The sequence below is a fragment of the Mangifera indica genome, chromosome 3 (genome assembly GCF_011075055.1).
Source record: "Mangifera indica cultivar Alphonso chromosome 3, CATAS_Mindica_2.1, whole genome shotgun sequence".
In the NCBI taxonomy this organism is placed as follows: Eukaryota; Viridiplantae; Streptophyta; class Magnoliopsida; order Sapindales; family Anacardiaceae; genus Mangifera; species Mangifera indica.
The window spans coordinates 3,315,651-3,327,243 of NC_058139.1; the positions used below are offsets into that span (position 1 = coordinate 3,315,651).

The window sequence follows — 11,593 nt, forward strand, 5'->3', positions numbered from 1 at the left end:
TTAGCTTTATTCAGTAATCTAAGTTCTGAGCCATCAAATTTGACAACATTCATCATCAACCTGGCTCTCTTACAATTTTTTTTTCCTTTTTTTGGTGGTTGGAAACATATATAAAATTCTTCATCTCTAATCAGGAGGGAGCTCCAAGTGCTCAGACATATCTGCAATACATGGCATGTGATGCAACTTTTTTACGAGTCTCTACAAGCAAGACAGCTTGAAAACCACTTCACTCTTTGGAAGACAGTTTGTAGAGTTCAAACTTCTTCAGCTTCTTCTTCGACACTTCCCATACTTTAACTTCTCCATCAAGGCTGCCGCTACAAATCGAAACGACGCCGCCGCGGCTACCACTTTTAACGTTTACCAATGACTTTACTGGTTTTTCATGCCCCTTTAAGATTGTATTACAACGATAACCATTCTCACCGTGCTGCCAAACCCTCACCGTTTGATCAGCCGATCCACTTACTATCAAATCATCAGCATTAATCAAACACAATATAGCTCCTGTATGACCCCATAGTGCTTCCACAAATACCATCCGATGAACACTGCTTTCTCTCCTCCACACCACAATCGAACGGTCACAGCCGCCTGAAAACAAAAACGAACCGTCACGCTTCAGTGCAAGAGCATTGACCGGTGCCTTATGCTTCTCCAATGTCGCAATTAGCTTGTGTTTACTATCTTTGTCAACTCTTTCCCATACTCTTATAAGTCCATCGGCTGAAGCTGTGTAAACAACACCGATGTCAGACACCGCCACTGCGTTTACTGCATCTTGATGTGCGTTGACAGATTCTAAGCACCGATAAGTTGTGGGGTTCCATATCTTAAAACTTTTGTCCCAAGAAACTGAGTACATTAACCCTTCTGTTACTACTAAATGTGAAACTGTATCCCAGTGTTCAAGCCAAAGCCGCTTCTTGTGACGCCTTACAGTCGTGTAGTTTTTGGGCAACATAAAGTGGAGAAAACGGTCTATGACAGTGGGGAGTGTGGAGACAAGTTGGTGTCGCTTTGAAGGTGTCATTTGCCACACTCTTATTTTGCAGTCTTGATGGGCGGTGAAGACTTTATTTGTACTGCTAAAAGCGATGGACTTGACAGAACCAGAAGCTAAATCATTGTTAAACATATCAATAAAGGCATAATTAGATAAATCGAATACGCTGATTTCGTTGATGGAAGCAGCGTAGAGAAGGTTGTTGTGGGCTGCCAGGCAGCTGATATGAGGATTTTGGATTTTAAGGGTGGTAATGCATTGATGTTCCAATGTTTCATGAGGGACAGGACTTATTTGAGAGAGTGAAGAGACGCTATACCCATTGGAAGACATGATTTTTTGAGGTTTTGGGAGAGTGAGGAATAAGAAATATATAATAGAGAATAGAGATTGAGGTTAGCGTTATGGTGGAACATGTGGGAAATTATTTTAATGGAGGAATTAGTTTCGGGTTCACGAAGCTGAAAGGTGGCAAGCTTTGGAGTGAACACATGAATAAATTGAGGGCCTACGAATCAATTGAAGGTGGAGCATGGAAGATATGCAGTAGGCTCTCAGGTTTTTCTTAAACTTATTTGAATGCCCTACATATTCTTCCAAATGTAGGGTTAGGTGATTCTTTTATATTTAACTTAAAATCAATCCAACATGTGTCGCTGAATTGTGAGACGGGGATTAATTAATTGGTAATTGGTTCCAGAAACGCACATGTTTTAGGGTTCTGCTGAATTATTAGGAAACATGCATGTGATCAACCACTACGACATAATGATAACCAAAGCACCAAAAGATATTCAATTTCAGTTACTTTAGCTGATGGAGCAAACGTCATGTAATTTATCATCTTTTTACCATTACACATCCTGTGGACAATCAAATATCTTACATGAAAGAAACCTGAGCAAGCTTCAGGTCGATCCCTTCATGCGCATCCCTTTGCTTATACATTCCAACAACGGATGATGAAGAGCCGTCAATCCTTATAGCCAAGCAAAAATTGCCCAAAAGTATATACTATCAATCCAAGCATTCTGGACTTCGGGGCTATTTTGAGTAATTGAAATGTCAAGCACTTAAGACAGCATGTGTATTGTTTTGTTCAGCCCAGTGAGCGGAATGCTTATGCAGATATTGAAGCTGCATACACGGTTCTTGAAGAAAGCTATGGTGCTAAGCAGGAAGACATCATCCTTATGGTCAGTCTGCTGGAAGTTGGCCTACTTTGGATCTTGCAGCCCGTTTGCCTCAACTAAGAGGTGTTGTTCTGCATAGTCCCATACTTCCAGTGTTAAAAGTCATGTACCCCGTAAAGCACACTTACTGATTTGACATCTATAAGGTTAGAGCAATTGTTCTCTGGTCAGTTTCCACATATTCTTTTAAAGGAATGATTGATGTATTCTTTGTTTCTGAGCATGACATTACTTAAGTTTTGTGCTGAACCTTGATACAATCCCGTTGGTAAAGTGCCCTGTACTGATCATTCATGTAAGTACTCACAGCACAGTACTTGGCATCTGTAAATTATATGAACTTGAGAATTTTTTTTTCTTGACACATGGCGTTGTATAACTGTTGCTGGCTCTGAATAGGCAAGTTGATAAATTCCATTGCCAAAAAAAAAAAAGCAGAGACAGGCCTGAAAAGCTGAGACTATATGAGTACAAATTTAGCAATATTGACAAAGTAGAAAGGTTAAGAATCTCTTTGGACCAGATGGACAGGTCAAGGAGAAGTGTAGAATACCATAAGAAATCTAGGTGAAGCATCGAACAACAGCTAGAAAGAGCACGGAAAAGGGGGGACTGGTTGAATCGATTTTACTTACTGGTTATGTAATATTAATTTATAATTTATTTTTAATTTTAAATTAAAGATAAAATAAAAATATTTTATAATTTAAGGGACTTAGTCCTCTGTTTTTCATTTATTAGTTATTTATTTGTTAAAAGAAAAAATGAACCCGAAAGCAGGTCCGACTCCAGGTCGCAGAGTGAACGGGTCGGGTTGTGAGATGACCTTTTAGATAAATATAATTTCTCAATACAATCAAGTCCAATTTTCTAAAAATACTCGTTAATCTTCAATCTTCTTCTTCCGTCGAGTCGAACAGCAGGAACCGTGGCTCTGGGAAAAACCTAATTCGAAACAATTTCTCAAATCAGCAGTCGGATTCGATCAATATGTATGTGTTATAATCAAGTACTTTATTCTGCTATTTTGCTTTGTTTGGGGTTTCCGAGAAAAAGAATGCGTTGTCTGCTGTTTAAGTTTAACTTGATGAATCAGTAAGTATAAGATTAATATAAAAATTATGATTTCAGGTCGCAAATAGAAATTGGGGAGGAAGCTATAAGGCACGCATTGAAGGCGCTGCGGAAACGGCATTTGGTTGAAGAAGGCGCTCATGCTCCTGCTATTATTGCTCTTTCTCGCCCCATAATTTCTCAGGTATTTCGTTATCATAGTGCATCTCTTTCTCATTTTCAGTTTGTTAACCATAATATTGTTATTGAGTTAGTTATGTGGTGTTAAAAAAGGGGTCCGAATGGAAAGAGAAAACTGAAAATCTGGAAAAGGAACTTCAGCAATGTTACAAAGCCCAATCGCGGTTGTCGGAGCAACTGGTGGTTGAGGTAGCCGAATCCAGAGCTTCTAAAAATTTGTTACGAGAGAAAGACTCACAAATTGCTTCTCTAATGGAGGAATTGGGGAAAATAAGGTTATTTTTTTAGTCTTTATTTTATTCTTTGCTTATCGGCTAGGTGGATGTGTACATAGATTCTAAATTAAAGAATTGCAGTGATGAATGTTCTCAATTGAAGACGGATTTGGAAGAAAAGATTGCAGCTCTAGAATTGGTTATGGCTGAAAACAAGGAAATCCAAGCACAACTAGAAAAAATGACCGCTAAAGCTAAAGCTGCAGAGGCTGAAAATAAGATGTTGCTTGATAGATTGATGCTGCAAAAGATGCAAGATGCTGAACGGCTTAATGAGGTATTTTGATATTCATGTTCTGATTAAAATGGAGACATTGGATGTGCTGTAGTTTAATACTAACTCTATTATGTTGCAATGGCATGTATATATAATATTTAATGATTACATCTGTGTCATTTATGTGTAAGCAGATTCCAGGGGTTTGTTTTCCCATTGCTTCAACACTCACATGCACTGTATTCTCTCCATCAATCTTTAGAGCAATAAATAAGATCTGTATCTTCTGTTTTATTAACATTATAGTGAGCACTACTGTGATCTTGAATTTGGTTTCAGAGAGGAGATGGTGGTCTTCAGACACTATCTTTGGTTTTGTTTAGTGTAGATGTTCTGGGTCTACCTTTGTTTGTGCTTGTTTATTTATTTGGAGATGTAATCTATATGCCTCCTTCTGGGGTTGCAACTTCTCTTTTGTAGATAAGTTACAACTTGAATATTACTGAAAATAAACCTTTTTGAATATTTGGTGGGGGAAAAGGTACATTAACAACGTTAAGTTTTAAATGATGGGCTTTTTTCAGATTTTGAATTGTATCTTTTGCTTTAGAGTTGGAATTAGTTTTAGTTTCTATCTTTTTTCATTGAAGTATATACTCTATTGAAGAATTTGGAAATCACTATATATTCTACCTTCTAACTACTTATTTTTATTTAGATTAATTTTCTTTTAATGATGTAGGCAAATGCGCTTTATGAAGATTTGGTGGAAAGGCACAAGGCCAGTGAACTGGAGAGTCTTGCGAAGCAGCAAGTAGATGGTGTTGTCCGCCGAAGTGAGGAAGGTGCTGAGTACTTCATGGACTCAACCGTTTTTTCTGTGTGCAAACACAATATCCATGCCCACAATGGTGGCTGCGCATCCATATTGTTTGAGTACAACTCTGGCAGATTGATTAGTGGGGGACAGGACAAGTCAATCAAATTGTGGGATACAAACACTGGATCTCTAAGTAATACTCTTTATGGTTGCCTCGGCTCTGTTCTTGATCTTTCCATTACCCATGATAATAGATCTGTCATTGCAGCAAGTAGCTCAAACAACTTATATGTATGGGATGTCTACTCTGGACGCATTCGCCATACTCTCACAGGTCATACAGATAAAGTGTGTGCTGTAGATGTCAGCAAAATTTCAAGTCGTTATGTTGTCAGTGCAGCTTATGATCGAACAATAAAAGTTTGGGATTTGCAGAAAGGTTATTGTGTCAACACCATCATTTTCCACAGCAACTGCAATGCTCTTGCATTCAGCATGGATGGACAGACGCTATTTTCTGGTCATGTTGACGGAAATCTGCGTTTGTGGGATATTCAGACAGGAAAGCTGCTTAGCGAAGTTGCTGCACATTCACCTGCAGCCGTCACATCCATCTCTCTGTCTAGGGGTGGAAACATAGTATTGACTAGTGGACGAGACAACATGCATAATTTATTTGATATTCGGTCTCTGGAAGTATGCCACACATTAAGAGCAACTGGAAATCGATTGGCATCTAATTGGAGTAGATCCTGCATCAGTCCAGATGAGAACTATGTTGCTGCTGGCTCAGCTGATGGATCTGTATGTATCTGGTCAGTGTCTAAAGCTGATATAGTCAGCACTCTGAAGGAACACAATGCCCCAGTCCTGTGTTGTTCGTGGAGTGGGCTTGGAAAACCTCTAGCCTCCGCTGACAAGAATGGAATTGTTTGTATTTGGACTTGATAGTTGTAATATACACACGTGTATATATGTTGAAACCGAAGCGGTTACTCTAGTTTCTGATTTATCATCAGCCATGCAGTGATATCACACTAGAGATATGATTCTGCACTTGCCAATAATGTGTTACAATTGGGAAAAAATGTAAAAATTTTGGGTTTTGCTGCATAAATAGACGGGTATATTGGTTAATTACAAGTTATTGTTTGACTAAGGAATTTGGTTGATTCGTTATTTGTGTAAATGGATCTTGTAATTATACTATTCATTGGCTTGTATGGTCTTATGACTGTCTTTTTTCATTACCTGTTAACTGCCTTTAACTCAATGAACTCAAATCCACAGGGAAAAGATTATGGAGGTAACAGATATTTGGCTGACAGAAAAATCAATAGAATAACGCTTGAATGGATTGGTTCAGCTGGAACTCTGATAACCCAGCTTGGCCCTGTATAATTTGGCACAGTCCGTGTCAGTCCTAAATGGGAAAAAGCAAACTACATCAGACCTGTGGATTTAGTCGGTCATGCCTCGGGCCCGCCGATGAGTCATGTGAGTCGCTCTGACACAAACCACTAAAAAATATAAATAATTAATTAAATATGTAAAATTTATAAGTTAATGGGCTAACACTTTGGTCGGCTCGTTAAAAAGTCTATCAGACATGTCACATGGTCTTGGGTAGTGCCCCGGACCCTAAGATTTGACAGGGCCAGCCCAACACAAATGACCAACAAGTGACCGGCTGGCCTTGGCCGACTCACTGCGACCTTTTGATAAACCTATAATTTTTGTATGCAATATTACTGGCACGCCACCTATACTTTATGATAGTCTCTGCCTTCTTTCGTAAATAACAGTGACTTTCTATCAACTATTTACCATGGAATGTTCAATTTACATAAACGGGCAAGAGAACTGAAACACGAAAGAACCCCCAAATCTGTACAAGTAATTGCATCTTGTTGTTACTTTCACACGATGAAGATGCACTAACTGTTACACCTTTTTCAGGTTCTGTTCTTTTCACAAGGCGCAATGATTTTTTTATTACTCGTAGGGAGTTGGGTGTATTTTGAACGATTACATAAGGGTTGGCAAAACTTTTACAAAGTGGCAATCATCATTCATAAACAATGAAGGCACGGCACCGATTTCCATGATAGTTTATTAGAATTTTCGCCTGTTTTTATTCTCTGCTTAAGCAGCAAGAAATTGCTGTTTCTGTATCATTTTTTGCTAAAAATTGCCTGTATCCATCCCCCTTCTCGTGTGTTTTATGATTCTATGATATATATACACGCAATTATGTGATATGATATGATAATAATGGCATAATAATCTAAAGAATATATAGATTTCCCTGCGCTCAAAACTTGTTATGCCGGTGTCAAAATGAAAGCTTTTTGGTTTCAGTTAAAGTCACAAAAAGCAGTTTTCCCACTAGCTGAAATATCGTGGCGAAAACCTCCATTGGCCACACTTATTTTTCCTTTCTCCTGTACTTATGATCATGGGATGACGTGTTTGCCATGGAATGTTCAGCATTAAGCCACCACATGTTTTCCATGTTAGAGCCTGCCTAACTGATTCTCATGTTCATGTATATATAAAATAAGATGAAATACCCTCATTTCCTTATTGAGATCAGAGCTTAGGATAAGTGAACCAATCTCTACAGCTTCTTCCCCGTTGCTGGCTGACCCCATTTTTGTTCCTTTCAACATTATTATTAGCTTGTTCTTTCCTACAAGAAACCTGTAACTTCTTCGCTTAATGTCTCTTTGTTTTCTTTCTTATTCTTCTATATAAACCACTGCTTGATTTCTCTAACTTCATAGTATTCTGTGTTCAAAAATAAGAAAGGAGTGAAAATGAGGAAGGTTTTCTTAGTTGGTCTTGTATTGGCTCTGGCTCTTGGAATCACTGAAAGTTTCGACTTTCATGAGAAGGAGTTGGAGTCCGACGAAGGCTTGTGGGGTTTGTACGAGAGGTGGAGGAGCCATCACACAGTTTCCAGAAGTTTGGATGAGAAAAACAAGCGATTTAATGTGTTCAAGAATAATGTTATGCATATCCACAACACTAACACGATGGACAAGCCTTATAAGTTGAAGTTGAACAAGTTTGCGGATATGACAAACCATGAATTCAGAAATACTTACGCTGGCTCCAAGGTTAAGCATCACAAAATGTTCCAGGGGGCGCCCCGAGGAAATGGGAGCTTCATGTATGAGAAGGTAGACAGTGTCCCTCCATCGGTTGATTGGAGAAAGAAAGGCTCAGTCAACCCTGTAAAGGATCAAGGCCAATGCGGTAACATCATTTTCCATCTCCATAGTCTTGTTATTGTGACAGTTGACACAAGTAATATAAAAAGTTTCATTTATTTTTTTATGTATTATTAGGTAGTTGTTGGGCATTTTCAACAATTGCAGCAGTAGAAGGTATTAATCATATCAGGACGAATAAGCTTGTATCGTTATCTGAGCAAGAACTGGTAGATTGTGACACTGTAGAAAATCAGGGCTGCAACGGAGGGCTAATGGATTTGGCATTTGACTTCATTACGAAAAAGGGAGGCATAACAACAGAGGCTAATTATCCTTACCAAGCTATGGATGGAACTTGTGATATTTCAAAGGCAAATATATAACCGGGTTTATGCGCTTTTTTTTTTTTTGGTTTTTGGATGATGATGATGAAATAATAACACTATCTACTGGATTTCTAGGAGAATTCTCCAGCAGTGTCGATCGATGGGCATGAGAATGTTCCTGCTGATGAGGATTCACTGCTTAAAGCGGTTGCAAACCAGCCAGTAGCTGTGGCTATTGATGCTGGGGGTTCAGATTTCCAATTTTATTCTGAGGTAATTCATTCACAAGAATCTTTTACTTGTTCTGCTGTCCTTGGAAGCAAACTAATTTTAAAACAGTCTAGATTAATACATAAAACAAAACAATATAAAATCTGAACTTATTCCCTTTCATTGTGTTTGAATTTGTTTGCAGGGTGTATTTACCGGAAAGTGCGGCACAGAGTTGGACCATGGGGTTGCAGTTGTGGGTTATGGAACAACACTTGATGGAACAAAGTATTGGATAGTCAGAAACTCATGGGGGCCTGAATGGGGAGAGCAGGGTTACATAAGAATGCAGCGCGGCATTGCAAACAAGGAGGGACTCTGTGGCATAGCTATGGAGGCTGCATATCCCATTAAGAAATCCTCAAGTAACCCTGGTGGAGATTCACATTCTCCAAAAGACGAGCTCTAATTCATGTTCACCGTTGTCTTAAGCTCTGCTCTCAATCTTTAACTACTTATGTCTTCTGTATTAATAGTTACATGACTCATGGCATCATGATTCATCAAGGAATAATGTATTTCTTAAATTTAATGTAATATATATAACAACTTCATCAATGAATATTGTATTTTCTCAGATTTAATGCCATATATCAGTAACAACAGTTTGGTAATTTTATTGATATTATAATGCAAGTCATCTATGAATACACCGAGCAAGACATCTCCTTATTACGCAATAAGTGGATATAAAGGTGAAAAGCATACATTGTCAACCATAGCATCTGATGGGATCATTGCAACCCTTTTCAGCTGATTGTTTCAGGCCTTTACCTCCTCCCTTTTCCAGATACTGCTGATGATATTCCTCTGCTCTGTAAAATCTCTTTGCAGGAAGAATTTCAGTGACAATCGTCTTATCCTTGAGCTCCAACTGCTTAGCTTCCTTGGACTCTCGGGCTAAACAAGCCTGTGTCTCATTGTAGTAGTATATCCCTGATCTATATTGCGCACCCACATCACCACCCTGACACATCAATCATTAGATATTTTTCCATTAGAGCAAACAGCTTAAGGGGCTAACAAAACAAAAGATATCTTATATTCATACTCTGGGATTGTTATTTCTTTATATTTAATCACTCTTTTCTCATTCAGGTATGTATTTTACAAATTAACTGATTAAAAAAGAAGGTACAAAGTTAAAATGACACCGTACCTGGCGGTTGAGCGTCGTAGGGTCGTGGCGGCTCCAAAACTCAGAGAGGAGATTTGTATATGGGCAAATTTGTGGGTCAAACTGGACCCGAACCACCTCCACATGGTTGGTTGTTCCAGAGCGCACAAGTTTGTAATTTGGATCTGGGACGTGGCCTTGAGAATACCCGACTTCAGTCTTGACTACACCCACTACTCGCTGAAACGCTAGTTCCACTCCCCAGAAGCACCCCGCTCCGAACTGGGCGAATTCATGAGCCGTGTTTTCTGGAAGGTCTTGATCCGGTTCCAGGGCTGGGTTGTTGGTTGCCATTTTTTTCAAAATCCTGCTATCTCTGATTGTAATCGACTCTGCAACTGCAATAGTTATCGTGAATATGTGGCCCGTTTTACAGGAAGAGAGATGAGTCAGAATCAGCGTCAATGTGATGAATATGAATCAGAATGCAGCCAGATTCATTATTCCATCAATTCGAATGAATTCTCTACATCACCTGTGACGTCAGGATACGAAGTTTCGATTTCGACATTGTTACGTTTACATCAGACTTTTGGGTTCATTTGGGTTGGGCTCTACAACCCAATAGGGAAAGCCCCAATAGAGGCTTAACTGATGAGTTACAAATAAGGAAAAAGAAAATTGCTTGTTTTATTTATGAAATGAAATAACCAGTTGGATTTAGATTATTAGATTATCAATAAAAAAATACCCACACGCATTTTCTTAGTATTCAATTAAGGATTAAAATAATATTATTATTATTATTATATAATTAGATAATTTTAAATTAAAAATAAAATAAAAGATACTTAATTAGTTATATTTTCTCTTTTTTATTTATTTTACTGAATAAACAGAATACGTAATACTACTGATAACAAATTATTTTGTGTAGTCTCTATCTATAGGCTATGTCAACTCACGATCATTTATCATGTCTAATTGTTATAAATGGTGATTATATGTATGACTCTACTTTAGAGCTTCAAGATTATGTGATAAATATGATTTTCAAATTTAATTTATTTTAAACATAATTTAATATTGAAATGCAACGAGACATTTTTATAGCTTTAGCCCTAACAGAATCAGTATGGTTATGATGTCCAAGCTTATCAATTCAATTGAACTAGTATAATATTGTGAGCAAGGCCCTACACCTTTTGGCCAACATGGATATTGCTTAATCCTAAGAATTAGAATGCCTGAAAAGTGAAGTCCGATGCAAAGGAAAAGAGTGTGAGATCGACAATTAGGTGCCATAATGTAGCAACATAGTTGGTGGGTCATTTTTCTGCTGGTTAAGGCTTAAACAACAAAGCATTTGATCGGCAGTTAGTGCTAGACGGACAGAGAAAAAAGTGTAAAATGATCTCTCTCTGCTATTTAGTATTCAATGGACCAGCAAGTTGCAGGCCTAAAAGCCCTTTCTGCGATGCGAACGAGATGTAACCTTTGAAATTCATGATGTTTAAGGACCCCTCTCAGCCGATGGAAACAAGAGAAGATTTAAGTAGGGCCGAGATGGGATTCCTTTTACTTGGAACACGTTGAGCATCTCACCACCACACACCAGTCGCAGCTGATCCACCTTTACCAGACCAACTTTTTTAATTTTCACAGAAGAGAGACCAATAGTCCAGTCATTAGTTAGCTGTAAAAATTAGAAACAGAATAATATAAGAAAAACAATACACTTCCTTTTTTCTTTTTACACATGCAAGAGTTATCAGTTGGTTGAAGAAACATCCCGCCTGACTAGACTTTCTTAACAAAGATGATTGCATTTCACACACTATCATGTAAAAGAATTACAGAGTTACTCAAGGCAGAAGCAGAGCAGCCTTTTCAA

The 11,593-nt window shown here is 38.2% G+C and overlaps 4 protein-coding genes and 1 pseudogene across 4 annotated transcripts; 3 read left to right on the plus strand and 2 right to left on the minus strand.

The window, feature by feature from the left end:
* Window positions 1–229: 229 nt before the first annotated feature.
* Window positions 230–1,662, minus strand: LOC123210793 (protein JINGUBANG-like). Its single transcript, XM_044629273.1, has one exon. It carries the CDS (start codon window positions 1,340–1,342, stop codon window positions 230–232), a length of 1,113 nt encoding a protein of 370 aa, XP_044485208.1. The 5' UTR covers window positions 1,343–1,662.
* Window positions 1,414–2,848, plus strand: LOC123210796 (annotated as a pseudogene).
* A 157-nt stretch (window positions 2,849–3,005) lies between these two features.
* LOC123212571 (autophagy-related protein 16) lies at window positions 3,006–5,997 on the plus strand. The gene is made up of 5 exons (XM_044631750.1): window positions 3,006–3,194; window positions 3,334–3,460; window positions 3,550–3,731; window positions 3,813–4,008; window positions 4,691–5,997. Coding segments are annotated over exons 1-5 (1,533 nt in total). The 5' UTR covers window positions 3,006–3,192; the 3' UTR covers window positions 5,717–5,997.
* A 1,188-nt stretch (window positions 5,998–7,185) lies between these two features.
* On the plus strand, window positions 7,186–9,159 carry LOC123211987 (vignain-like). Its single transcript, XM_044630982.1, has 4 exons — window positions 7,186–8,029; window positions 8,122–8,357; window positions 8,448–8,585; window positions 8,728–9,159. The coding sequence occupies exons 1-4, from the start codon at window positions 7,588–7,590 to the stop codon at window positions 8,989–8,991; spliced, it is 1,080 nt and encodes a 359-aa protein (XP_044486917.1). The 5' UTR covers window positions 7,186–7,587; the 3' UTR covers window positions 8,992–9,159.
* Window positions 9,160–9,175: 16 nt separating this feature from the next.
* On the minus strand, window positions 9,176–10,179 carry LOC123211988 (peptide methionine sulfoxide reductase-like). Its single transcript, XM_044630984.1, has 2 exons — window positions 9,742–10,179; window positions 9,176–9,549 (listed from the first exon to the last, which is right to left on the minus strand). Exons 1-2 carry the CDS (start codon window positions 10,051–10,053, stop codon window positions 9,295–9,297), a joined length of 567 nt encoding a protein of 188 aa, XP_044486919.1. The 5' UTR covers window positions 10,054–10,179; the 3' UTR covers window positions 9,176–9,294.
* Between the last annotated feature and the right edge of the window lie 1,414 nt (window positions 10,180–11,593).

Bases quoted from the DNA above. Each gene is read 5' to 3' on its own strand.
- LOC123210793 (XM_044629273.1), bottom strand. From the start codon at position 1,342: ATGTCTTCCAATGGGTATAGCGTCTCTTCACTCTCTCAAATAAGTCCT.
- LOC123212571 (XM_044631750.1), top strand. The intron at 3,732-3,812 runs GTTATTTTTTTA...AAAGAATTGCAG, and splicing joins GAGGAATTGGGGAAAATAAG to TGATGAATGTTCTCAATTGA. The intron at 4,009-4,690 runs GTATTTTGATAT...TTAATGATGTAG, and splicing joins ATGCTGAACGGCTTAATGAG to GCAAATGCGCTTTATGAAGA.
- LOC123211987 (XM_044630982.1), top strand. From the start codon at position 7,588: ATGAGGAAGGTTTTCTTAGTTGGTCTTGTATTGGCTCTGGCTCTTGGA. The intron at 8,358-8,447 runs GCAAATATATAA...CTGGATTTCTAG, and splicing joins GAACTTGTGATATTTCAAAG to GAGAATTCTCCAGCAGTGTC. The intron at 8,586-8,727 runs GTAATTCATTCA...ATTTGTTTGCAG, and splicing joins ATTTCCAATTTTATTCTGAG to GGTGTATTTACCGGAAAGTG.
- LOC123211988 (XM_044630984.1), bottom strand. From the start codon at position 10,053: ATGGCAACCAACAACCCAGCCCTGGAACCGGATCAAGACCTTCCAGAA. The intron at 9,550-9,741 runs GTACGGTGTCAT...TTGATGTGTCAG, and splicing joins CTACGACGCTCAACCGCCAG to GGTGGTGATGTGGGTGCGCA.